The 25,726-nt window shown below is 39.9% G+C and overlaps 1 protein-coding gene and 1 long non-coding RNA gene across 7 annotated transcripts in view; one reads left to right on the top strand and one right to left on the bottom strand.

Moving 5' to 3' along the window:
- The window catches only part of LOC140493513 (uncharacterized), a 151,581-nt gene extending 128,979 nt beyond the window's left edge, over positions 1 to 22,602 (top strand). Inside the window, exons 3-4 of one of the 2 annotated variants that reach the window (XR_011963700.1) lie at positions 18,306 to 18,581; positions 22,011 to 22,602. This is a non-coding gene — a long non-coding RNA (uncharacterized lncRNA). Of the gene's footprint in view, positions 1 to 18,305; positions 18,877 to 22,010 lie in introns of those variants that run through there. The other variant, XR_011963699.1, reaches the window with a different exon arrangement.
- Positions 1 to 25,726, bottom strand: part of LOC140493511 (protein phosphatase 1 regulatory subunit 12A-like) — a 160,487-nt gene that overhangs the window by 64,698 nt on the left and 70,063 nt on the right. For 3 of the 5 annotated variants that reach the window (XM_072592019.1, XM_072592016.1, XM_072592020.1), the window contains exons 6-10: positions 18,868 to 18,942; positions 15,733 to 15,824; positions 9,747 to 9,916; positions 8,366 to 8,469; positions 506 to 718 (exon numbers count right to left, since the gene is read on the bottom strand). In XM_072592019.1, coding sequence (XP_072448120.1) covers positions 506 to 718; positions 8,366 to 8,469; positions 9,747 to 9,916; positions 15,733 to 15,824; positions 18,868 to 18,942 — 654 coding nt within the window. The remainder of the gene's footprint in view (positions 1 to 505; positions 719 to 8,365; positions 8,470 to 9,746; positions 9,917 to 15,732; positions 15,825 to 18,867; positions 18,943 to 25,726) is intronic. The other 2 variants (XM_072592017.1, XM_072592018.1) reach the window with 2 other exon arrangements.

Consider the following 25,726-nt stretch of genomic DNA (forward strand, 5'->3'; position numbering starts at 1 on the left):
GTGCCCAGCATGGTGAATCAGCTAATGGCTACTCCAGTGACAGTAGCAATACCACTTTGGTGTCCTGGATTTCTTTTTGGGGAAGCTGGGGATGGTCAAAGGAGGTATCTCTCTGGTTTTTGTACCTGAAATGATTTAGAGGCTTATCCTTAACACACCAAAGAATAAGCAGCATCCGTGGCAGTGAACTGTAAGAGGAGCCAAAAGACTTTATTTTGCAGTATGCAGTCACCTGACCCTTCATACCTGACAGCTTTTGGAAGGATCCAGCCAATTAGCCCTGCACACCTGCTTTTTCTTCTCATATTACCTTTTCAAATGTAATCCATTTCCTTTTAGAAAGGTATTTCTGAATTAAACTTCCATCACTCTTTCAGGCCATGTATTCCAGATTAAACCAATTCTCTGCATAAAAAGATTCTCAAATAGTTCTTTTACCGACATTAAGAAATAGATGGACTAAAATCTCCCTCAAGTGTTGGCTCCAACAGTTCCTCCCACATACCTTTTCCTTGGTTTCAGCCAGAGTCAGTTTGGGACTACTTGCTGATCGGATAATGCCCACCTCTTTTCCTTTCTGCTCCTCTTGTGGTGGTTGCAAGTTGTTGAGGGCTCCATAGCTGCCCGTTTTGCGGAGGGCAGTGCGCCACGCTGCAGGGGACTGCTGCTCCTTCTTCTCCTCATCCTGGGCAGCCGTTTTGGCAGGGTGGCCTGTAAACTGGGTGCACAAGTGTGACAATTTAAGCGACAAAGCAGTCAGTCAGAAGTAAACCAAAGTTGAGTTTAAGGAATGACCAATGGAAGTGAAAAACAAATTGAAGCACAGGCAGAAAAGAAAATATGCCATTAAAAGTCAACTGCTTACCTCAAATTGGGATTGGGGCTTGAGAGAAACTGAACTGATTCTGACAAGAGGAGGAGGAACTGACCATTTTAACAATTAGGGTAATAGGGACATGCTCATTTTCTACAAGGAAGTATGCATCCCTTTGTCTTTCAGTTGTCTCCTGTGTCGCATACCCAAACTATTTCATGGTAAATAGAGGCAAAATGCAGCCTAATTGACCAAGTGCAGCCAAAAAAATAAGTATTAGTTGAAAGAGGCACAAGCCCTGCCCACTGATGCCAGAGGTAGCAGTGGTCAACATTTGTTGCCCACCCCTGCCACCTTCCAATAGCAGAGAAATGGAAAGCAACCCTTTGACGTCTGGTAACGTCAAAGAAGATAAGCATTTCTAAGGACCCTCAATGATCTTGACAACGTAGATGGGAAAGGATGCTTCCTCTTGTGGATCAGTGCAGAATTAGCAAGCATGGCTTTAATTTAAGGGATCACCCTTTTAGGGCAGATGCAAGGATTTCTTTCTCTCAGAAGGTTGTGCAACTCTGGAACTCTGTCAGTGATGGAGGCAGGCTTATTTTTTGTAAGGTGGGGTAGATTGATTCCTCTTAGACAACGGGATATCAAGGGTCATTCGAGAGAAATGGAAATGTGAAATTCAGATTACAAACAAATCAGCAAGATCTTATCGAATTATGGAGCAGGCTTGAGAGGCTGAATATTCTTTTCTCCTCCTGTATCTATTGTTTATTTATTCATAACAGGCTGCAGCAACCTTTCCAAACAAAAATGCATTCTGAACTATGAGATAAAACACTAACAATATTGGAGCAGACTTCCACTGGTCAACACCATTGTGGCAAAGATATCTTCAAATAGCTCTCTTGAAATACTTTTGGAGACACTTGCAATTTTGTTCATAGTAGTAGCCAAAGGATGCTTCCTTCCAGTGACCAGCAGTTATTCTTCAGTGGCCTCCTCTGTCTAAACTGTTTTGTATACAGTTACTACTCATGCTTTCAACACAGCCATAGCTGAGCCCCAGGGATGTGTGCATAATGTTAATAGCCTTTTGGTGATGGGAGCAGTCAGTCAGAGCTAAACTAAATTTTAGCCAAAAGAATGACTAATGGAAGTGGAAAACAAACTGAAGAACAGGCAGCAAATAAAATATGCCAGTAAAGGTCAGGGACTTACCTCCCATTGGCATCATGGGATAGGAGGGACTGAGTGAAAATCTGTGCAAATGTTTGAGTATAAGCAGGATTTGAATGGCAATGCAAAGTGAATTCATAACAATCAGGGAACTGATCGGGAATCCACACCGATCATGGGACCAAAAGGCATGTAAAAAAAAATCTTGTTAAATCTGGTACATTTGAATTACAGTCAGAGACCACAGCTACTAAAGCTCGCATGACATTTGCGAGAGAGCTGTAGCGTCTTGCTTCCCTGATCTTTGATGCCTATGTATTGTTAGCTTTCATTGCCTTGAATTGTTTCTATACATGGACCAATCATGGCAGCTTAGGGATAAGGGTTTGGGTCAGTGTTACTCTGTGTGCATGAAGAGTTTGAAACTTGGAATAGAATCAAAGCTGTATAGGTTTATTGATACCACCAAACCTGGGGGAGCTACAGCAACAAATAACTGTATAAAAGATCAAATACAGAGCAATTTACAACCTGTGAAGTTGAGCCAAATAATGGAGATTGTCTAAAATTGGTGAGTGCAAAATAATGAGATTTTGTAATAAGAACTGACTGCAGTACCTAATGGGATGCAGATTCTGGTGGGATGAGGACTGGTATTCTGATAATAGTTTGTTTACACTGTTGTGCACACAAAGTAACAATGAACTCTGACAAACGACCTGCCTGGCCTTATCAAGAGCTCCACACTACCCTATCTGTCACATTACAGGAGGGACATCTTAAGATAGAAACAACTGATTCTTTGGATGAGACCCATGGGAATGGAGAAATCATTGCTAATAACCACATTGGAGAAGAAAGTGATTGGTGAAGAGATTCTAAAGCATTCAAACAAATTGAAGCTTTTTAAACTCTTTGGAAATCACTAACTTTACAATAAAGGGACAGCAAAACATTCTTGAAATTTCAACTTAACAGTGAACAGTTTCAATTGAACTATTTTTCGGAGGAAGGTGCTGAATTATATGGACCAGAGAGAGAAAACAGTTGAGGTGAATAGTGTGGATAGATTCAAGATGAACTGACACAGAGACTTCACAGAGAAAGTGTGCAGGAGGCACGAAAGATAAATCGTATTTGGTAATTTCAGAACCTTAACAGTAGCCAAATGGATTGTAATGTTTATCAGCCTATCCATTTCCATGTTCCTATGCAACACAGCACTTTCCAATCTATTTTTAAAAGGCAATTGGCATGACAACTCTTTCACTGCAGTATGCAATGTAAAGAATTGCTTTCAATAAAGTCACACTTCCTTTTTCTCCAAACATCCATATCTGTCCACAGAGAGGTAAATAGGGGAGATAGAAGGGAAACACTTAATGAGTAACACATATCTGCTACATACCCAACTCAAGAGTTAGTGAATAATTGTGTGCTCCAGAGCAATTCCCAGATTCTTAGTTGCAGAAATATGTGGAGATGGGAAATTGTATCCAGAAAAAAAGAAAAGGCATGGATTAAATGAAAATGTACAAGAGATTAGCTTGTAGAGTTCCAGAGTTTCTGTTGCTCTAATCTGGAAATCAGAAGTCAGCTTGGCTCCATTTGCAGGAATAAGTTGGCCTGAAATCTAGTAGGTTTAAAGAAAGAGGAAGACCAAGAGAAATAGAAATGCAGGACAATAACATAATCATGCAGCAAACCAAAAACTCGGAGATGAGAAACCTCAACATGCAAGAAGCTCACCGCTGCTCTTTGACCTCTCTGGGGCACCAAGACAATGCCAGTTTTGCGCAGGCCCTGTCGCCATGACGTTGGGTCACTTGGCTGACAAAAAGGTAGCAAAGGAGTAATGAAGTCAAACTGCAGTCAGAGGAAGAGCAAAGGGAGAGAAAGAGAAAGGTAGGTGAAGTATGGATGAGTGTGTGAGAGAGAGAGAGAGAGAAAAAGATAGAGAGAGAGTGATAGTGTCAAGGAGACAAGAAAATGCACACAGGAGGATCACACCCGCATTCTGTAGATAGCATTAAACCCTCTTAATATAAACACATAACTTGATCAATTCAAACCCAAAATAACATATCATGCAATCCATTCAATGAATTAAACATTATGTATCTCTGAATCATTCACCAGACATTAAATATGTCAAGGTGCATTTATCAATGGAATAAAACCTGGTAACGATTTTACTCCTTTTATGAAAACCAATTCCTTGCTTTTCTTTTAATCAAACATCTATTAGAAGTTGCACATGTTTTGTGGGGTGAAGGGGTGGTGGTAGGTTTGGTAGGGATATCCTGAAGAGGATTGGGATAGACAGAGCTGGGGTCCATGTGCAAAGTGGAGAGGGGTATCCGGTGCAAAGAAACACAATGAGCATGCTCTTCCCATCAGAACAATACTGGGTGTGTCACACCATTTAACCAGCTCACAAGCAAAAATAAAGACAAATCACTCTCACTACACAAAGCAAAGCATCACACTTGAACATTTGTTATGTTATACTCACAAAGGGGAAAAATGTAGCATCCCTCACTGGTAGCAATGCACCACATGAGGAACTCCTGAAAAATTTTGCAACAAGCAATATGTTTGCACCCCACAGAAAAGTAAATAGAACATCAAATGCAACAGCAAAGACTGAAGTTTTCTTTCTAACACCAGGAATATTTTAACTCATTCTCAAAAGGCACCTCTGGAAAGGAATCAATCTAAAATTCCTTGCAAGAGGAAACATGTAGTATCTGCCCTTGGATGTGATGGTCTCTTATTCCAATGAATGAGACAATCACTCTAAAAGGATTAGCCACTAAATCTTTCAAATGACAGAACTGTTATATACTTATTTTGTCTGCCTTCATATGAAATTCCTGTTCAAACCACACCATTGTTTTCACATTTTTGAGTATTTCCATCAAGTTCAGAAAACTTGATTTAAAAACCATCTTACTGTGGCTTCATCTTGCTATAAGGAGGCAAGTAGGCAAGATCATATGACATGACACGAGTTCCTATGATGATGCAAGCATATAAATCAGATATATTCCCTACCATCTGGGAAAATGGAGGTAGCCTTGCATTCTACGGGCTCCTTGAAATGCAACATGGTTGGTATTTATCTGAGCTTACTAACTATTGAGTATTGGAATGGCAAGGTAAATATCTGTCATTTGAGGCAAGGAGTGGAGTTGACTGACAGATTGGTAAACCAAGCCCGAAACATTGCAGTATTAGAAGTTGCACATGTTAAGTCTCAGTAATACACTAACAAGACACAGTATCCACAGAGTAATGCAATGTCACATGATCTTGGCCTCTTGCAGCCTTTGGCAAAATGAAGACATAGTGAAATGTTTATGAAATAATTTTTTCTTTTCCACAGAATACACTAAATATTCCTCAGCAGCACGAGATAGATAATATCAAAAATAGGATAAAGAGTTAAAGGTCAAGCCTTTCCTTCCTAGGTTTACAAATCAGAAAAAAAACATACAAGAAACTTGGTCAGTCAATTTCAACCAAATCTCAATCGATAGATGTTGGACAGACCTGGACACCGAACACTTATCTGATTGGTGCTTACTTCTAAATAGTCACCTAAATAAAGGAAAAATCATTTGGGAGTACATAAAACACATTTGTTGTTTTATATTATATCAGAGGCATAAACGTTAACAATTTAAAAATGCTACTTATCTAGTTCAGTGTGTTGGGTAAGTTATACCAACTTGATTTCACTCTGTCTGAGTGTTCATTAAGTTCATAAATCAAAGGAGGGTCTATTTCTATATCCCTCATTGATGTCAACATATAAATTGAATATCACATGGACTATAATATGCCACTGCACTAAGACCCTCTAAGATAGATCTATAAATTTGTATCACAACAGTTGCTAGAGGCAATAACAAACTCATCCTGCTGCTGTTTCAGTTGCTGCAGGAATTAATGCAGCAACCCAAAAAGAGGAAATAAAACAGCATTTCACACAAAGAAAACAAAATTGCATCCCTCAACAGGGATCAAGTATCTCCCAAATTATAAATAATGATGCATTCTTAATGAGTTAAAAACTCATGCCTCACACACCTTAAAAGGAGGCATTGCACGATCTGCAAATGGAAACCATGCAGAGTGTCACAATGAAACCATGTACAGCATCTTGCAACAGTCCATCATAACAAGAACGAAAAATGCCTTGTTAGAGAAAGGAATACCTCATTCGGCAGAAGAAACAACACAGTATTCACTGCAATGTGTAATAATGCAATGCTGTGAAAGAAATAATGCAGCCTTTTTCCCCAATGACACAGAGGAGAGAGAGCAGCATTAATCACAGCTTAAACAATGACATCAGATTGCAAGAGGAAACAACCTAGAATGCTTCAACATAGAAAGCAATGGCTGTGAATACCCTCAGCGAAAGTACAGTGATAGAAAAGGAGCAGTTCTGAAAAAAATATTGGCCACTGAGTCATCTGTCACAAAAGGACAAAATGCACTATGCCTCTGGAGCGAGACTGAGGGAGAGTGCCAAATGAAGTAGTGAAGACACCCTTTGGAGAAAGGCAACATGCCTGACAATAGGGAATAATGCAGGGTTGATTGCAGCAGGAAGGTTAGGGTGGCACGGTGGCTCAGTGGTTAGCACTGCTCCCCCACAGCTTCAGTAACCTGGGTTTGATTCCATCCTCGGGTGATTGTGTGGAGTTTGCACATTTTTCCCATGTCTTTGTGGGTTTCCTTTGGTGCTTTGGTTTCCTCCCACAGTCCAAAGATATGCAAGTTAACTGGATTAGCCATGCTAAATTGCCCACAGTGTCCAGGGATGTATGGGTTAGATAATTAAGCCATGGGAAATGCAGAGTTACAAGGGTAGGGTATGGGGGGGAATGGGTCTGGATGGGATGCTCTTTGGAGGGCCTTAATGGACCTGATGGCTGAATGGCTTTCTTCCATAATGTAGGGATTCTATGATTTCTATGAAGATTGACATGATTCTTTGTCTCTGCATGTCTCTGCTTGCAGCATTACTCACCATATAAACAATTAGAGAACTTTACAACGCAAAAACAAACTAAGCACTGTCCCTGACAATAAGAATCACATCACAGTAACTCTTAAAAAAGGAACTATCGCTAGATAGTAGAAGACTTGAATTTTGCTGAAAAGGAAGACATATTGTTGAAGCTTTTCATCTTGTACTTATCAAGACAAATTTCAAACAAAAACAGAGAGGGGAAAGGGGTGCTGACTGGTTGCCATGTTGACAAAGAATGATTACACGCAACACAATTGAGCAATGGCAATGGATTTTAATATCACTGAGATGCCAACTACATAGACCACACATCCCAACAATTGAATGATGGGATCAAACAAGAGATCCTCTGGCAATTTGTAATAGGCAGAGTACAGATTCTGCTCAACCAACTTACTTGTGAAGCAAAAAACAAAATGCCTGTCACTGGATATGATTTGGCAATTGGATATCACTTATTGCACTGTCCTGAGTGTGCTTCTAACAACCAAGTTAAAGTAATTAATCAACCTTGCACTGATTGCTACCAAAGATATACATGCATTGGCGGGGAGCTATCCTCTGCAAACAAAAGGAATATGTTTAAGCCTTGCATCTGTTTTGAAATGCTTAGGTGCATGGGAACCTTTTGATACTTGTTGATTTCTGCCTCAACAAATCAACTTGGCAACCAATCAGCATTTCTCCTGTAGTATAAATTGCTTGAAATTTAGCATTCTTGCCGTTATCCTGATGTGTTCAAGACCAAAAGCTCCCAAAAAATGTCTCTTATCATATCCGATGTAGCATAACATATCATTCTACGTTATTTGCAAATGCAAACAATTCAGCATAGCTCACTCAAAACAATGCAGTCTCTTTTACAAAAACAATTTGTAGCAGCACAACACAATGCAAAACACTCCTCTTAGCATTTAGATGCAATGGATCACACCTCACATGAAACTGCACAGGTACATCAAACAATGCAGCATCTCCTGCAATGAAATGCTGTAACTCTCAAAAGAGGAGCATAGCATGATCCAACAGAACAGAAACCAGTGCAACATTCATTGCTGTAAGCAACTATGGAGTATCCTTCTCAAAGTAAGCAAGCAGCATTTATTGTTGGTTGCAGTAAAGTATTTTCAGTGGTGCTAGATTTTCTGTTTGATAATTAATTAAAAGATAGGAGAAAATGTCAAACCATAAGCAAACAGTCACAAACTAGTTTCAATCCTAAGATCCTGGATCTATTCATGTAAACAGTAAGCTAAACATCAAGATAGCACTTCAGAATCTAAACTCAAAACTGCCAACATTTCTTCTTGCATGCCACATACCCTCTTGTTGGTTCCACTGGGTGCAGTGGAGGATGGAAGGATGGAGTCTGTCATGCCCAGTTTGGTGCTAAGGTTGTTCATGTTGAGTCGGGCTTTTGTTTTCTCTAGCAAGCCAAAAAATGAAAATAATAATCAACAACTGGCAGCATGAGAAGGCAAGGATGAATTTTAGCTTCCCATCCCACATATACAAATATATCAATAGGTGGAGTTCTGTAGGATTGAGTGTCTCCATTATCAATTACATCCTTAACACAGCAACACCAAACTAATTGTATATTAGTACTCATTATCCAAACTTAACATTAATTCAATACCATCTGCTCCATTACTAGTAAAATTGCCACCATTGACAAAAATAAGTATTCCACAAGTGTTTAGGGGTTCTCATTCACTTTGAGAGAAGTAACATGGACAAAGATAGATTTATAATGCCACCTTGTAAAACGCTGGTGTTGAAGAGAGTAGCTGTTTCCTTAAGAATTCCTTGAAAGAACAAACCAATGTCCACATTTCAGGGAGCTTACCCCTTGGAGGAATGACTGGAACAGGTGACAGAGGCAGTGACTTAGTGGAGGTTGAAAATAGGGGCAAGACCTACTGTTGACTGTTCAGGCTACTGTGTTTGTAATAGGTCAGTACATGTTAGCTCCTTCCTGCTGATGCATCTGTGCTTGCTGACATTTTTTCTGCTGATTGATCATCTACATAGAATAGGTGGCCCTTCATGTTTTGAGTGAAGATAGCCAAATATCATTGCTTTCCATAGTCCCTTCCCCCAATGTGTCTTGTAGGCTAGTTTGGTGAATAAAATAAATTTAGATTTGGACCATTGGAAGTTGTGGTTATTAAGGTGAGTGTATTTGACATTGTGACCCATTCACCATGTTTGAAGTCGTTTTGATGTTCCTTGAGTCTTATTTAGGCTGTAGCCTGGCTCTCCAGTACAGACATGACCATAAGCTCTGATTTGATATGTCAATGATAGAACCGTCATGTTTGGATCCTGAGGTCAATGAGCAGATTCAGTTTTGAGAATGGGCTGTTGGCTAGTCAGGCAAGCAACAGAAATTAAAATAGGGTGGGAAAGTGGAATTGATGCAGAATTTCAATCATGATCCTTTTGAATAGTGCAGCAAGCCTTTTATTTTAATGTTCTTAGCCTTTTAATTTTACATGTAAGCTGTATTCCATTAAGTCCCTTCTTCAGAGAAGTTAATGGGTACAGAATCCCAGCTTGGATGAGATCTTGGGATTGAAGATCACGTGCATGACATTGTAACAGGAAATAATAAACACACCAGCCCCCATGCTCATCTACAAAGAGAGATATTTGAAACCCTATCCCAGCAATAGAAAATGCCACTGGCCTTGGACTTACCAGCTTCTGATTTAGCTTCATTTGGCATCTCCTCCTCAGAACTTGAGCCATTCAACTTCTTCCTATCTTCGTCGTCATTGACATGTTCCAGCATCACAGACTCTAAGGTCTTGCGCTCCTTCTCATGCATTGAGATTTTATCTTTGCTGCTCATACGGGAAATAGAAGTCCTGGTGGGATAACGGATTAGCTCTGGTTGGCTGTTAGTGTGATGCGTGCAGCCCAGGACAAGGTCAGCAAGTTTCATCTTTCAGGGTTAGACACAAAACTCAAACAGGGTATAAAGGAGCCATTCTCCAGCAGGCACTGCAAATAAGGGGGTGCTGATCTCAATGGCTGACCAACTTAACACAGAGTCCCAATATTGCATCCATCTTTCAAACAATTTGCTCCCAGCTCTCTACTTCCTCATGGAACATATTTCATTTTCCTGTGCAAGCTCTTTTTCCAACCCTGTGAGAGATAATGCATTCCTACCTGCATCAACTGGTGCATGGCAATTGCAGAAATACTGTCCTTCCTGCAACATATTGGGGGTGGCATGGTGGCTCAGTGGTTAGCACTGCAGCCTCACAGCACCAGGGACCCGGGTTCAATTCCAGCCTCGGGCGACTGTCTGCGTGGGTTTCCTCCCACAGTCCAAAGATGTGTAAGTCAGGTGAATTGGCCATACTAAATTGCCCATAGTGTTAGGGGCAATGGTTTGAGTCAGAGGGAAATGAGTCTGGGTGGGTAACTCTTTGGAGGATCGGTGTGGACTTGTTGGCCAAAGGGCCTGTTTCCATACTGTAGGGAATCTAATCTAATGTTCCCAGAACACATTCAATCTATGTGGAATTTGTCCTCCGCTCACCTGCAAACCATGCTCTTGGTTTTTTGCCATACATTGAGAACATTGCTACCCTTTGTCATCCCCAGCTCTCCATCATTATGTGTGACACACTTCCAGTTGCCTGTTAGACTGCATAGCATACTCAGCTCTTAACTCCTATGTAATGTACTCAGAATTTCTTCTGTTGTCTTATAAGACTTTTACAGCTCCCTTTGCATGATAGCATTCTTTTATGCTGCCTTTCATTCTCAGCCCTAACTCATTCTTTAGTCACATTTTATTGTGATTTTTCAAAACATGACTTTCTTTGCAAGGTCAAGTGGGCACCACACAACTGTCACAGTGCTGCAGCCTATATCTGAAGGAGTGCTGGAGTTGTTCTTTTGTACCCTGTTGGATCTCAAAGCACAAACCAATCAGTGAACCCCTGGCAGGAGCCCAGAGGCCTTCCTCGCACAGCATTTTACTGGGCGAGGCATCACTCTCATTGTCCAGTGACAAAGCTGATACAGTGCAGCCGACTTCCAGTTAACTTGCACAAGGTCAGGCCTCAGCACACAGTGAATCCCTCTTTATTACATGGTACTGCAACACTCCCTGCTGTCCAGCATTTGCCCCACTCAGCATATTCCTTAATATCAAAATATTCTGAGCATAAATTAAGCAGCTCTTAATTTAAGGAAAAATCACTTTTAACACAGATTTGGAGCACATCAACTACTGGGCAATAAATGTTCAAGGTTCATGTAGTTTCCTTCTGTCATGCTAGTTGGTAGTCACAAGCTACAATGATAGAATATGCAATGCGCTTTGTAAGATACGCAAAAACAGATAGCAATGATTTTAGGATTCTTAACAACAGTCAGGAGCAGGAGGTTACAACTAGATGGGCTCAGGGATGGTGAAAATATGAATCACTCTTTAAAGGAACGAGTGCATTAGAAACATCAGAATCATAGAGAGAAAGATCAGATAAGCAGGCTGAAGCCATGAGCAGCAAGAATACTGAAGCAAGCATTTCAAATAGGGTTATACAGCTAAGTAACTGGGAATTGCAGATATTTTCTCCTCAACCTCTGGGTAAGTGCAACTTGAACATGTGTTTCCTGGCTCAGAGGTACTGTACCACAACAGCCCTTAGCTGGAAGGCATCTGACAAAGTTTTACACTTGTAGATGTGGAAATGTTTAAGTCTCATTGGTGGGTAAAATAGTTAGATTTGAAACTGAGACAAGTAGAAGAACAGGGGTGTTAAATGGAGCATTCATGATAGGAGTTGTGCACTCTCTGCTTTAGATTCCCAGTTCTCTATTGACAGGATTTATAAATAACATTGTGCTACTTTTTAACTGATAAATTAACGAATAGTACTAAATGTCTTAGTGATTATCAAGGTGAATATTGATGAAATTATGTTAATCTGAGTAGAATTTAGTCAATTATTTTTCATGTTAAATAAATTTAATGATGTACATTGGAACAGTGATGTGAAGCATGAACAAAATGGAGGCATATCCATTTGAAAAAAAATCTCTGAGATTATTAGCTATTAATCACCTTTAGAATAAATTTCCTAATTCCTCGATTCCATTCAGCCATATTGGTCACTCAGTTTAACCTGAGTTTATCAATTAGGATCACCTCATCTTACAGTCCAATAAGACCTTTGGTCTTGCTGTAATCTGTCCCATCATCTGCAAATTGCGTTTTGTGTTAAGTCATCTTTATAATTCATTATTCTCCTTGTACTGCTTACCCAGGGGTTCACATGTTCACCAAACTGCTAAGAAAAAGTAAGTGTTCCTATACTTTAAAATTGCCGCCTCTATTACTTTGGAGACTGTGAATAAAATCATCTGTTACATTTAAAGTTTTAATTCAATGCAAACTCACTGGTATGTTTAATGGCAGGATTATTCCATTATTCTTGTCATATTTAAATGTCTCTGCCTGAGCATACTTCTTTTATCCGGCTATGACCATGTGCAGTTTTGAACAAGTCAATGTGGAGTTCTCGGCATCATCCCACTATTCATGACCACCTAGTTTACAGCCATAATCATTCCATTTGTATTGTTGGCGGAACTTCTCCTTTGATATATTTCCATTCCCCTGGATCTCAGTCCTTTCTTCTTCAAAACAGTGGCTTCTTCCACTTTTTATCTAGCCCAATCTTTGCTAATCATCCTACTCTACAATAATCAGTTTCATTCAGATTGCATTCTCTCAGTTCTGATGATCTCTTCTCCTTGTGTAAACACCATCACAACATTTATTTCTCCTATTTACTGGAGGAGGCTCAAGAATGGCAGGTTTGGAAAGACTGCATTTTTTTTGCTGGTCTTTAAACTTTCTCCCTCAAATTGGTAACATGATCTTTTTATCTTTACAGTATTTAAACAATTGAGCTGTGGGATCCTCTCAACTCTCCACTTCTATTCTTTGTACTTCAACATAGTAGAGCTGCAACGAAAAGACAGAGAGCACACAGTGTTCAAATGAAGACACACTGCATGATCTCCTACAATAATTATTTTACAAAACTTCTGAGCTATGGAGACCTTATTGTTTTACACTTGGCAGCCTTTTACAGGCTTTGATCTTTAAAAGAAAATATTTGCAACATTTAACCATAAACTTTCAATATCTTTGTGCCAACTCTTTTCAACACACTTCTCAAATCTTTTCCATCCAGCTCTCAAAATCTTAAAACAGACTGAATGTGTGCTGGAATTTATTGCAAAGATATTTGATTTCAGGTTTAAGTAGGTTATTCTGACTATGTAAGGATACTTGTGAGCTGATATTTTGACTGTTTTCCAGTTTAAACAACATCTTCAAAATAACACATAAATACGAAAAATTACTAACGGATTCAGGGCCCTTATGCTTCAACTAGTTTTCACCAGAGAAAAACTGAATGACTCAAAAGTCATTTTTCAAAAACACAGTGATGGATAATGCAGATGTAATCAAATCATGTAACACGCTCTGAGAAAACAGAACAAAGAGTATAATAATTAAGCAAGGATAAGCATATTTCTAGACTAGAAGGGCTCTTCCTTTTCATCAGAGAGTTATGGAGATGTAGAATTGACTCCCAGCTATGAGAGTTAATGTTGTTTCAGTAAATATTCATAGCAAAGAATAGAAAAGTTTCCTTCCAATAGCTCAGTTAGTTAAGAAAATAAATAGTTGAGGAGAGGTTATTACTAAAAGAGCTTGACAAACAGGATTGAGGATCAAAGGACATAGAATGTAATGGGAACAATTGCATAGAGATCTCACACGTCATTTGTAGTAGCAGACAAAAGCATTGGGAAGGCCATTCGGGTGTTTTGGCAAGCTTCTGACAGTGCAAGATGGAAATAATGGGCAAAATATTTCTTTTAGATGTTCAAGTACTTGTGAAGAGAATATGGTCAAAGGAAAGGGGTTTGCACATTTGGTTCTCAAATTTTCTCCATGAGCATCATATGCAATTAATCACCGTGAAATTAAATGAAGAAAATTTGGCTAAGCATTAGTGTGATTAACAGAAAGGAACTCTATTTAAAATACTATCAGGATGGACAATAATTCATACAATGCAGGACTTCCTCAATAACGCACTTTGGTGTCAGCAGAGATTAAGCATTCAAGTCCTAGAGTGGGGTTTGAACACACAACCTTCGGACCCAATATTAAACATTCACTGAGACAGCTGACTGTACATGATCTATCTGAGCATGGATTTGTTGGCACAAGGTCTGCTTTCACACAGAGCTGGGACTGAAAGATTGATGCAGTACTTGAAGCGACCACTGGAGGTTATTAGCACACTTTTTAAAATACTGCAGTTAAAGTATTATCTTGTGAAAGGAAAGGAGAACTGCAGCATTTCAGTTTCTGTGCATTTTTAGTATTGCAGCAATGAACTGCTTTCTATTCATTAAAAAAAATTGTACAAACTCAAATGAAAGAGGGCTGCACTGTACTCCAGATATTAGAACAGCAAGACATTCACACACAAGATTCCCAGTACATCTTCAGCTCCTCACTCTTGCAGCACCTTTTACAGAGATCACAGGAAACTAGGTTCCATTTGTACAGATCAGAGAAAAAACATTGATAATCGATAGGTGAACCACAATTTTCTGTAAAGTGCAATTTTACCCCTTTATTTTCTTTGCTTTGCAAACTCTCCCCATCCCTACCCTTAAGCAATAATACAAGCCACTTATGAACCGAGAGGCAAGATGGAAACATATCCTCCCAGGCTACTGACATTGCTGCTGTATAACTGGTTATTATATAGTAAATGAAAAGGGCCTGAGATGATAATCTTTCAGGTCCACTTCAAGATGCGGACAGGAAAGATGGTTAACTATATGTTCAAATTAAATTAAGACAATGACCCATAGGCGAGTGAGATTGTGCAAGTGCAAGTGTGTGTCCTTACTTCATTTGTTTCAATACCTCCCTTGCTGTTGTACCTCAGTAATTAGTTATGGAAGTGGTCTTAAGCACCCCCTAGAAAACTACAAATCAACTTTAAAATCTCAATCAAATAAAAGTTATTTTAAAATGTCTGGAAGTAATTAGAATAGAAGTATTAGAATGCTGTAAAACAATAGCACAACTGCTTACAAGTACAGAAACAGCCTGTGAGCATTCAATATCTGTGACCATCATGATATCTGCACTTTTCTATAGCTTAAAATCCAACATCATCAGCAGGTCTAAATTATTTTCCCTGCCCCTTAGGTCAAAGTTGTTAAACATCACCTCTATTTGATGTGATTTCATTCAGGATCTGATCACACAGAGCTTTAGCATATTTGGACATTCCTCTCTGACAACCAGTCAGAGTTTAAAATTTTGTTCCACAAAATGGCCTCTTCTGTTTTTAACACTGGTTATTAATTGAATTGATACTTCCACTTTCAGAAGAAGGAGAGAAGAGGGGAAGGTGACGAGAGAAAGGTGGGGTGGGGGGGGGGGGGGGTACATGAGTGTTTATAAGCATTAGCTCAGATCTTTCATCAGTGAATATTGTGCCCACAGTTTTAAAAAAAAACTCCAGTGGTGTTATGGTGAGTAATGGCACACCACTCAGTAAACAGTGAGTCTACATGCTGTCGAATCATAAATACAGATTGAGCATGAACTAACCTCCTGGTCCTGGTCGGAAGTTGCTGTGAGGCATTCGACAATTCAATCAGGGAGGCATCCATCTTGGCTTGTTTCTCCTTCTCCATTTTCATCTGTAGTTTTGCAGAGTCAAGAGAATATAATATGCAACTTAATTCATATGCTTCTGCATTCCTAACTCAGCAGAATAGCCACACAAAGGACATGGATTTAAGAAGGCCTCAAAAGGTCCAACACAACAGCCTTCATTTGCACAATCTGGAATCAAAGAATATTGATCACCAAACTCAAAATTAGGGTGTCAGAATCTAATCTGAACCATAAATAAAATCACTACAATTGGTCACTAAGAAAACAATGATAAACCCCAACAATTACTGCGTCTAAGAAAAACCTATGCAAGTTGGACATGTTTGCATTAAAATAAAGAATGAAGGGTCATGGAGGAACATGGAAGTGAATGAAGCAGTGCCACATTAATTGATCTCCTGAGATCTCCTGATAATGCTAAAGAGCACTTGGCCTTGAGGCTTCTTTTCCACTGCCAAACCATTTAGACAAATCTCAGTTTCTCATGCCCAGGATGGACCTGAGTCTTCCCAACATTTTGGAATCACAATCTCTCTTCTTTTTAATGGATACTGGTATAGGTGATGAAAAAAAATCTGTTTTCTGGTGCTGTTGAAGAAGAGGATTGGAGGGAGAAAACATACAACCGGTGTTGCTCCTATTTTTCTTAAATCAAATTGAAGGGCCTGTGGTCACACCCACCAATACCTGTAGCTAAAGGGGCATTACTCTCTCATATATTATAAATCACTGCCTCCCAAATAGAGGACTCTGGTTGATTGCAGGTTACAGCAGGTAAATTCTGTTGCAGGATAGGCACTTAGGTTTTATACCACCTTAGTGCGCTGAGGCTAGAGTTACAGTTCTTCAGCCGATAATCAAGACATGATGCCCCCGTACCAAATAACTGCTATCAGTATCTTGTGCAACACTAAACACTTATTGACATATTGAGAGAGCAGTAGGGAAACCAGGATGTAGGCAAGAAAGAATAGTGTTAATTATTTTAATGCGAGATTTGGATCTGTGCGTTATCATCCAGATATTTGAAGATTAATGGCAGAATCTCCATTATCCGCCCAATCCTTCAAAATTTCTTTTTATAGGTTGGGTTATACTCCACTTTCTGTGTACTCTAAATATCCTCCCTTTCAACTACTTTATATTTGGCTGGGCCTTTGTTCTTGAGCAGCTAAAGCTACAAGATGACTTAGCTTGCATGCAACCACATGTCTGATCATCAGGAACAGGTCCCTCCAGTGGAATGAGGGAGACAACATTCACAGCTCCAATCTAACATTAACATGGTGCATTACACTCCCTATCACTTGCCATCTTCTCATGCAAACCAAGAGGTGACACTAAGCCATAGGTGATTTCCTCATTGTGAAGGCTGGAAAGATCTGCCTGTGACATTGCACTTCCCAGTGCCTGGTTAACAAACTACATTGCATTGAGTATGCTTTCAATTGCCAGAATTCTGTCAATGTCAGCTGGCAAGTATAATTCTGATCTAGTCAAATGCAGTGTTCTTCCTGTCAGGAGGAAGTGAATGAACTTGGATTATCAATGGAACTTCTTCAAAGTGGACCGATGCAATGCATTTGCCATTTTCTCAATGCATTATTCAGTAACCTAACCAACAAACAGTCCTCTCTTTCACATCAACAGTTTTCTGAGTTTTATCAGAAGTATAGCTTCAGGTTTATCAGTAAAAAAAAATCAACCTTATGTCTTGATCCATCTTTTGCCACTGGTGTTTCTAGAATTATAACACTGGATCATCAATTCAGTCTTACAATTCACTTGGCAAATCCTATCCTGTGCTACTTTCCATGACGGTATTTATCTGAGTGTATGTACTATCAACTTTCAACAAAGAGGAAACATCAATGATGTTGAGCCAAATAAGCTGAACAAAAGAAAGATGACTGCATTCATTCATACAGCCCTTTTCGTTACTTCAAATTGTCCAAAAGCTCTTTACAACTAATGAAATATTTTTGAAATATAGGCTTTGTAGTGTTGGAAATATACCACTGGTCTGTACACAATAATGTCCCACAAAGAAAAACAAGATAACAATGAGATTATCCAGCTTTAGCACTGATTGAGGCACAAATATCAGCCCGACCCCCCTGCTGTCCTTCAAATATTGCCACAGATCTTTGATAACTCCCCATACAACAGGTACAGTTTTCATGTCATCTAAAGAGCAGCACCTCAGACAGTGCAGTACTCTGTTAGTACTGCATCCAAGTGTCAGGTTGGATTGTGTTTAAATCTCTGGAGAAGACTTAAATGCACAAATGTCTGACTCAGGTGAGAGGTACAGATGATATAATACCGAATGTGCCTGACTATCATGCTGAGAGAGTGTCTAACTAAAGTCAAATATAGTCCATAATATAAAAGTTACTAAACTGTACAATCTTAAAATTGATAAGGTAAAAAAATCTTGATACAGAAGTAACATTGAAAGTTTCTGCTTTCCACACTTGACAACTAATGTCTTAATTTGACAGGAGAGATGACAAACCTATCACAATCAAGTGAATGAGTATAAATGAGGAATTGAACAAGATTGAAGAGGACCTCTCAATAGAAATGAACAATTAAAAGACCAACCCAAAAGACATTGTAAAATCCCTTTAATCGGTGTGAACTAAATGTGAAACTTCATATTCAACGACAATCTGCTTAATGTTGGGCTACTATACAAATGTATGATTTTAAAGTAATTCCTTGCAGGTTTCAGAACTACGCTGAGGGTACATGGACTTTTCCAAAGTTGTTTTCAGGTAAAGATATTCCTTGAAATGAGATTTCCTATGATGCCATTTGTGATTCTAGTAAACGTTTTTGTCTACTAAATATAGATTTCTGGCAGTGGTTGGAAGCAGTTCATCAAATAGGGACCATGATGATGATACCCTCTTGGCTCCCAGCCAAACTAGATCAACAGTTAAAGGGATGTTAGCTGCCTTTTTAGCCTTGTCATGAAATCTACCCTAAGACTAGTCCCTACTGTATGTGAGCAGGATGGCCTGAAATGGCTGGCAGTACGTCAATCTGTCAGATACTTACAACGGCTTGTTTCTTCTGAAGCTCCTCCAACATCTCCAAGAGGTTTTCATCTGCAACATCAAATGCTGTTTGACCCTGAGATTCAGGAAAAATCTGTCAATCTTCTGATAGTAAACAATTGCTAGTCTCCACTTAACTTTTGATACAGTAAAACAAACATGTAACCTTCCCCGCTCCCCCCTCCCCCAACCCATCTATATAACGCAAGCAAATGAGTACAATGCCTATCATTGTCAAATTATTACCACCTTAATTTGAACTCCAAGCCCTCCATTGCTTGACCCATTAAGCATTGGAAAGGTCAAGTATCCACTCAACAAGCATTTCAACTACACTTTTTAAGAAGCTTTCACTCAGTTTTATCTACAGGAAATTGTCTTTCTCGAATTGAAGTATGTCAGTCTTCCAGACAGTTTTAGAAATAATATAGTCAGGCTCAGTTCTCAGGAAACAGAGATCAGACAGCATCTGTAGCCCTGCAGCCGGTTTCAGGTTTAGCTCTAGCTTTCCAGTTATTGACTACTTACTGCTTTTGTAACTCTTTTACCAGTGTCTAACCTCCTGATAGGCAGCATTCGCATCAGCATTAAATTGCAACTAGGTTCCATTGTGAAACAGTTGATGACATCTGTCTTAATGTGTGATGTGCCCATGTAAAATCATTGTATTTATATTAGCCCAAGAGTGGAGTCATCCAAGGTAGTAACCAGTCTATATAAATACATTGTTTATGGTTCCTCATAAGGAGACTGGATTCAGCTTCATCAATTCCCTACAGTTTATTCACCCAAAAAGAAATATAGTATTTCTATAGAGTGAAGCTGCTCGTGCAAACTCAAACTGATAGAACATTTGAGTAATCCAAAGGAAAGCACAGCAATATGGTACAGTACAGAAATCTAATGTAATATAAAATACCAATTTACAGAAACAAACTCAAAGAAAGCTGCACAGTAGAAAACAGAGGAACATGGTGCACTATGAAGCAGCATCAACAGTTTGGAACAACAGAGCACTAAATAGCATGCAGTAAAAAAATACAAAGTTCAGTGTAACAAAGCAGCATAGTCTCTTAAACTCACAACTGAACAAATGGCTGAATATTACACTGAAGTAGACAATATTTCAAATGTATTGCAAAACAGAGAAAATAAGCTTTGAGAAATGAAATCCAATAAAGCCAATAAAAAGGAACACACTGCAAAACTGAATATTCAATGTAGATCAACCCTGAAATAGAGATGAATAGTGCAATTTAGCCCAATACATAACATCATGATAATCAAGAGCAACATTAATATTATGCAATATTCAACAATGCAAAGCACGGTGCATGTACAACAATATGGAGTACAAAGTCAAGTGCAGAGCAAAAGCTCAAAACACTAACACAATTCACTATGTTGGTGTAGTGAGACCTTTGGCAAGTAAACAACCATGAGGATGTTTGTACATTGCAGGATACAAACCGTAAGGTGGAAAATCACTGATGAATCTCATTAGTGTTTTTGGATCAGAGAGCACACAGAGATAAACAACAACCATTGGTTGTTGATGAAACATTTTAACACTGTAAAAGGTGCAATCCTTTTTATAAGAACAATACAACACAAAATTTGCGACATGAGGAGATATAGGAAGGCAGGATCAATATCAGAGGGGGAGCAGTGGGGGGAAGCAAAACAACAGTGTTTACGCAAAACAACAAATGAAGAAAAGAAGAAGCTAGAGAGAGAATTCCCAACGTTAAAGTCTTGACATGAAGCGATTAAAGTTGGGAATCTACATCAAGCTAAATTTAAAATGAGTGCAGATACCCACAACCACTTCCATCTAGAAGGACATGGGCAGCTGATACATGGGATGAACACCACCTGCAAATTCCCCTCCAAGCCACTCATCATCCTGACTTGGAAATATAATCTCCCTTCCTTCAGTATCGCTGGGTTTAAAATCCTGGAATTTTATTGACATCCCTAAATACTATGGGCAATTCAGCCTGGCCAATTCACCTAACCTCCACATATCTGGATTGTGGGTGGAAACTCACGCAGACACGGGGAGAATGTGCAAATTCCACATAGACAGTCGCCTGAGGCTGGAATCGAACTTGGGTCCTTGGCACTGTGAGGCAGCAGTGCAAACCACTGAGCCACAGTACTGCCATGTAACATCACAAAATACACTTAGGCATCAGATCCTGTCAGGCTGCATTGGTGATGGTGCCTGTCCCTTGATTTGAGGATGATGTCTATTCATGGCTGTGAGTTTCTGCCCTGGCATTCCATGCTGTAAACCAGAGATCTTAGGGTGCTTGGGGCAGGAGATTCCATCAGATAGTGGGATCTAATGTACAGAATCTGCTTCCCTTTCTTTCCTTCTTCACTCGTTAGGATACTGTGATTCAAAGTCATGATTTGGAGGTGCTGGTGTTGGACTGGGGTGTACATAGTTAAAAATCACACAACACCAGGTTATAGTCCAACAGGTTTAATTGGAAGCACACTAGCTTTCGGAGCGACGTTCCTTCAACAGGTGATTCACCTGATGAAGGAGCATCGCTCCAAAAGCTAGTGTGCTTCCAATTAAACGTGATTCAAAGTGTAATGCATAGATGGCCAGCTTGTCACTGTTCTGACCATTATAAATAGATATCGTTACCACGCTTCAAAGAGAGGCCAAGACGGTCTTTAAAACACTCCATTGACCTCCCCTGGAACACTGGCTATTTAATTGAAGAAGAAACAGGACATGATGATTTTCAGCTTACTAGACATAAAGTCCAGTTCAGTGAATTTGGTTTTTCATGAGTTTTACCTGAATGTTTGTGGAGTTGACTTCAAGGAGGACACAAATGTTTATTCAACACTTCTCCCATTTAAATCCAGAGAGAGTCCAGTGTCCACGATGTTGTGCTGAACAGGATGCCAAATTAATCTAACCCCTTCTCTCTGCCCTTGGTCCATATCCCTCCAGTCACTGTATATTCATCTTCTTACCTAAAAAGTCTCTTAAACGCCCCTACCGTATCTGCCTCCACCACCATGCCTGGCAGCACATTCCAAACTCCTTACCATTCTTTGTGTAAAATACTTGCCCCTTACAATTCCTTTGAACTTTTCTCCTCTCAATTTTAACTCTAGGGAGAAGATTCTGACCGTCAACTGGATTTATGCATCTCAAAATTTATAGACTTCTATCAAGTCTCCTGTCAGCCTCTACCACTCCAGAGAAAACAGCCAGAGTTTTACGAGCTTCTCTTTATAGCTCATACCCTCTAATCCAGGCAGCATCCTGGTTAATCTCTTCTGCACCTCTCCAAAACTTACACATCCTTCCTGTAATATGGCGACCAGAATTGAATGCAATACTTTTAAGTGTGGCCTAACCAAAGTCTTATAAAGCTACATTAAGATATCCTGACTCTTCCAGTCATAGAGGAGAAAGTGAGGACTGCAGATGCTGGAGATCAGAGCTGAAAATGTGTTGCTGGAAAAGCGCAGCAGGTCAGGCAGCATCCAAGGAACAGGAGAATCGACGTTTCGGGCATAAGCCCTTCTTCAGTCATGACTTCGGTCCAACCTGTCCATGCCAACCAGATATCCCAACCCAATCTAGTCCCACCTGCCAGCACCTGGCCCATATCCCTCCAAACCCTTCCTATTCATATACCCATCCAAACGTCTTTTAAATATTGCAATTGTACTAACCTCCACCACTTCTTCTGGCAGCTCATTCCATGTACATACCACCGTCTGAGTGAAAAAGTTGCCCCTTAGGTCTCATATCTTTCCCCCTCACCCGAAACCTATGCCCTCTAGTTCTGTACTCCCCCACCCCAGGGAAAAGTTTATTTATCCTATCCATGCCCGTCATGATTTTATAAGCCTCTATAAGGTCACCCCTCAGTCTCTGAAACTCCAGAGAAAACAGCCCTAGCCTATTCATCCTCTCCATATAGCTCAAATCTTCCACCCCTGGCACCATCCTTGTAAATCTTTTCTGAACCCTTTCACAACATCTTTCCGATAGGAAGGAGACCAGAATTGCATGCAATATTCCAACAGTGGCCTAACCAATGTGCTATACAGGTGCAACACGACCTCCCAACGCCTATACTCAATACTCTGACCAATAAAGCAAGCATGCCAAATGCATTCTTTAACAGCCAATCTACCGGTGAGGCTACTTTCATGGAGCTATGGACTTGAAACCCAGGATCCTGCTATTAACGTTGTACTTTTCCTGAAAATTTGATCTCTCAAAACTGCAGCACTCACACCTACCCCAGATTAAACTCCATCTACATTTCTCCACCCATGTCTGCAACTGATCTATAACCCACTGTATCCTTTGAAACTCTTCTCGACAATTCACAACTCCATTGATCTTTGTACTATCTGCAAACTTTCTCACCCATTCACATTTTCATCCAAGTCATTTATATAAATCTCAAACAGCAGAGGTCCCAGTATGGAACCCTGCAGAACACAACTAGTCATGGACCTTCAGCCTGAAAAACACCCTTCTAAAACGATCGTCTACCTTCTGTGGGCAAGCCAATTCTAAATCCATGCAGCCAAGTCACTATGGGTCCCATGCATCTTAATCTTCAGGATGAGCCTACCATGAGGGGCCTTGTTGAAAGCCTTACTAAAATCCATGTTGACAATATCCACTGTTTTACCCTCATCACCTTTGTCACCTCCTCGAAAAATTCAAATTAGTAAGACATGACCTGCCCTGCACAAATCTATCTTCTCTGCTTCTTTTCCTGCACCTTATTTGATTTCAATTCACATCCCTTTTTCTTTGTTCGTTCTTAAGTCTACTGGTTAAGGTGATAATGTTGGCCCCATCGTTCACCAAGTCCCAAGTGCCCTGTCACCTCACCATGTTGTAGTCTGCTCACACGTTCAGCAGCTTATAGGGCAAAAAGAAGACTGCACAAAAAAAGATCCATCACCACATGCCATTAAATGCTCCATTGACACAATGATAAAAAGTGCAGTTAGTTTTGAGAAGAGTTGTAGCTCAGATTGAGGTTTTGGATGTAGGTTTGCTCCCTGAGCTTGAAGGTAAATTTCGAGATGTTTCGGCGCCCTACAAGGTAACATCTTCAGTGAGTCTCAGGCACTGCTGAAAATTCCTGATTTCTATTTATATGTTTGGGTTTCTTTGGGTTGGTGATGTCATTTCCTGTAGTGATGTTATTTTCTGTGGTGAAGTCACTTCCTGTTTCTTTTCTTGGGGGTGGTAGATGGGGTCTAACTCGATGTGTTTGTTGATAGAGTTCTGGTTGGAATGCCATGCTCCTAGGAATTCTCGTGTGTGTCTTTGTTTGGCTTGTCCTAGAATGGATGTGTTGTCCCAGCTGAAGTGGTGTCCTTCCTCATCCGTATGTAAGGAGACTAGTGAGAGAGGGTCATGCCTTTTTGTGGAGAATTCCTAGAAACATGGCATTCCAACCGGAACTCTATCAACAAATACATCGAGTTAGACCCCATCTACCAACTCCTTGAGAAAAGGAGCAGGAAGTGACTTCACCACAGGAAATAACACAGGAAATGACATCACCAACCCAAACAAACCCAAACATATAAATAGAAAATGTGAATTTTCAGCAGTGCTTCACCTGAGGCCCACTGAAGATATTACCTAATAGGGTGACAAAACACCTGGAAATGAACCTTCAAGCTCAGCGAGCAAACCTACATCCAATAAAAAGTGCAATCTGGAGTTAATGTTTAATGAATTGCAAAGAAGTGAAATATAGTGCATGACTCATTTGATCATCCATGGCAAGAGACAGTGAAACACTTCTCAGACACTCTGTAAGGGAACTGAATTAACATTAACACTGTTACAATCAATAAGATAAAAATGGTCACAAGTCTGGAAAGGTAAAGTGTTATAGAGTCAGAGATGAACAGCTCAGAAACAGACCCTTTGGTCTAACTTGTACATGCCAACTAGATATCCTAAATTAATCTAGTCCCATTTGCCAGCACTTCGCTCATATCCCTCTAAACTCTTCCTATTCATATACCCATCCAGATGCCTTTTAAATGTTGTAATTGTACCAGCCTCCACCACTTCCTCTGGCAGCTTATTCCATACACACACTTCTGTAAGGTCACCCTTCAGCTTCCAATGCTTTAGGGAAAAAAGCCCCAGCCTATTCAGCCTCTCTCTAGTGCTCAAACTCTCCAACCCTGGCAACATCATTGTAAATCTTTGCTAAACCCTTTCAAGTTTAACAACATCTTTTCTACAGCATGGAGACCAGAATTGAATGCTGTATTCCAAAAGTGGCCTAACCAACGCCCTACACAGCTACAACTTCTATACTCAACACACTGAACAATAAAGACAAGCATACCAAATGCCTTCTTCGCTATCCTATCTACCTATGACTCCACTTTCAAGGATCTATGAACCTGCACTCCAATGTTTTTGTTCAGCAACACTCCCTGGGACCTTACCATTAAGTATATAATTCCTACCCTGATTTGCCTTTCCAAAATGCAGAACTTCACATTTATCTAAACTAAATTCCATTTGCCAGTCCATTGGCCCATCTGATCAAGGGTCCCATTATACTCTGAGGTAATATTCGCTGCTGTCCACTACACCACTATACCTTGCATGTTCACATCAAATCATTTATGCCAGTGGTGTATCCACGAATGCAAGGCAGCCACATTTGCCACTTTGTCTCCTGGATGGTGTTCCAACTTGTAATTTTATGCCCTCAGAAAAAGAACCCACTCTGAATTCGATCTGAAGTTAGTTGAGTTGTTATAATTCGAGATACACTCAGAAACACAGAATGTTAAAGAATTATTGAGCCTCACAA

The sequence above is a fragment of the Chiloscyllium punctatum genome, chromosome 22, assembly GCF_047496795.1.
Source record: "Chiloscyllium punctatum isolate Juve2018m chromosome 22, sChiPun1.3, whole genome shotgun sequence".
NCBI classification, from domain to species: Eukaryota; Metazoa; Chordata; class Chondrichthyes; order Orectolobiformes; family Hemiscylliidae; genus Chiloscyllium; species Chiloscyllium punctatum.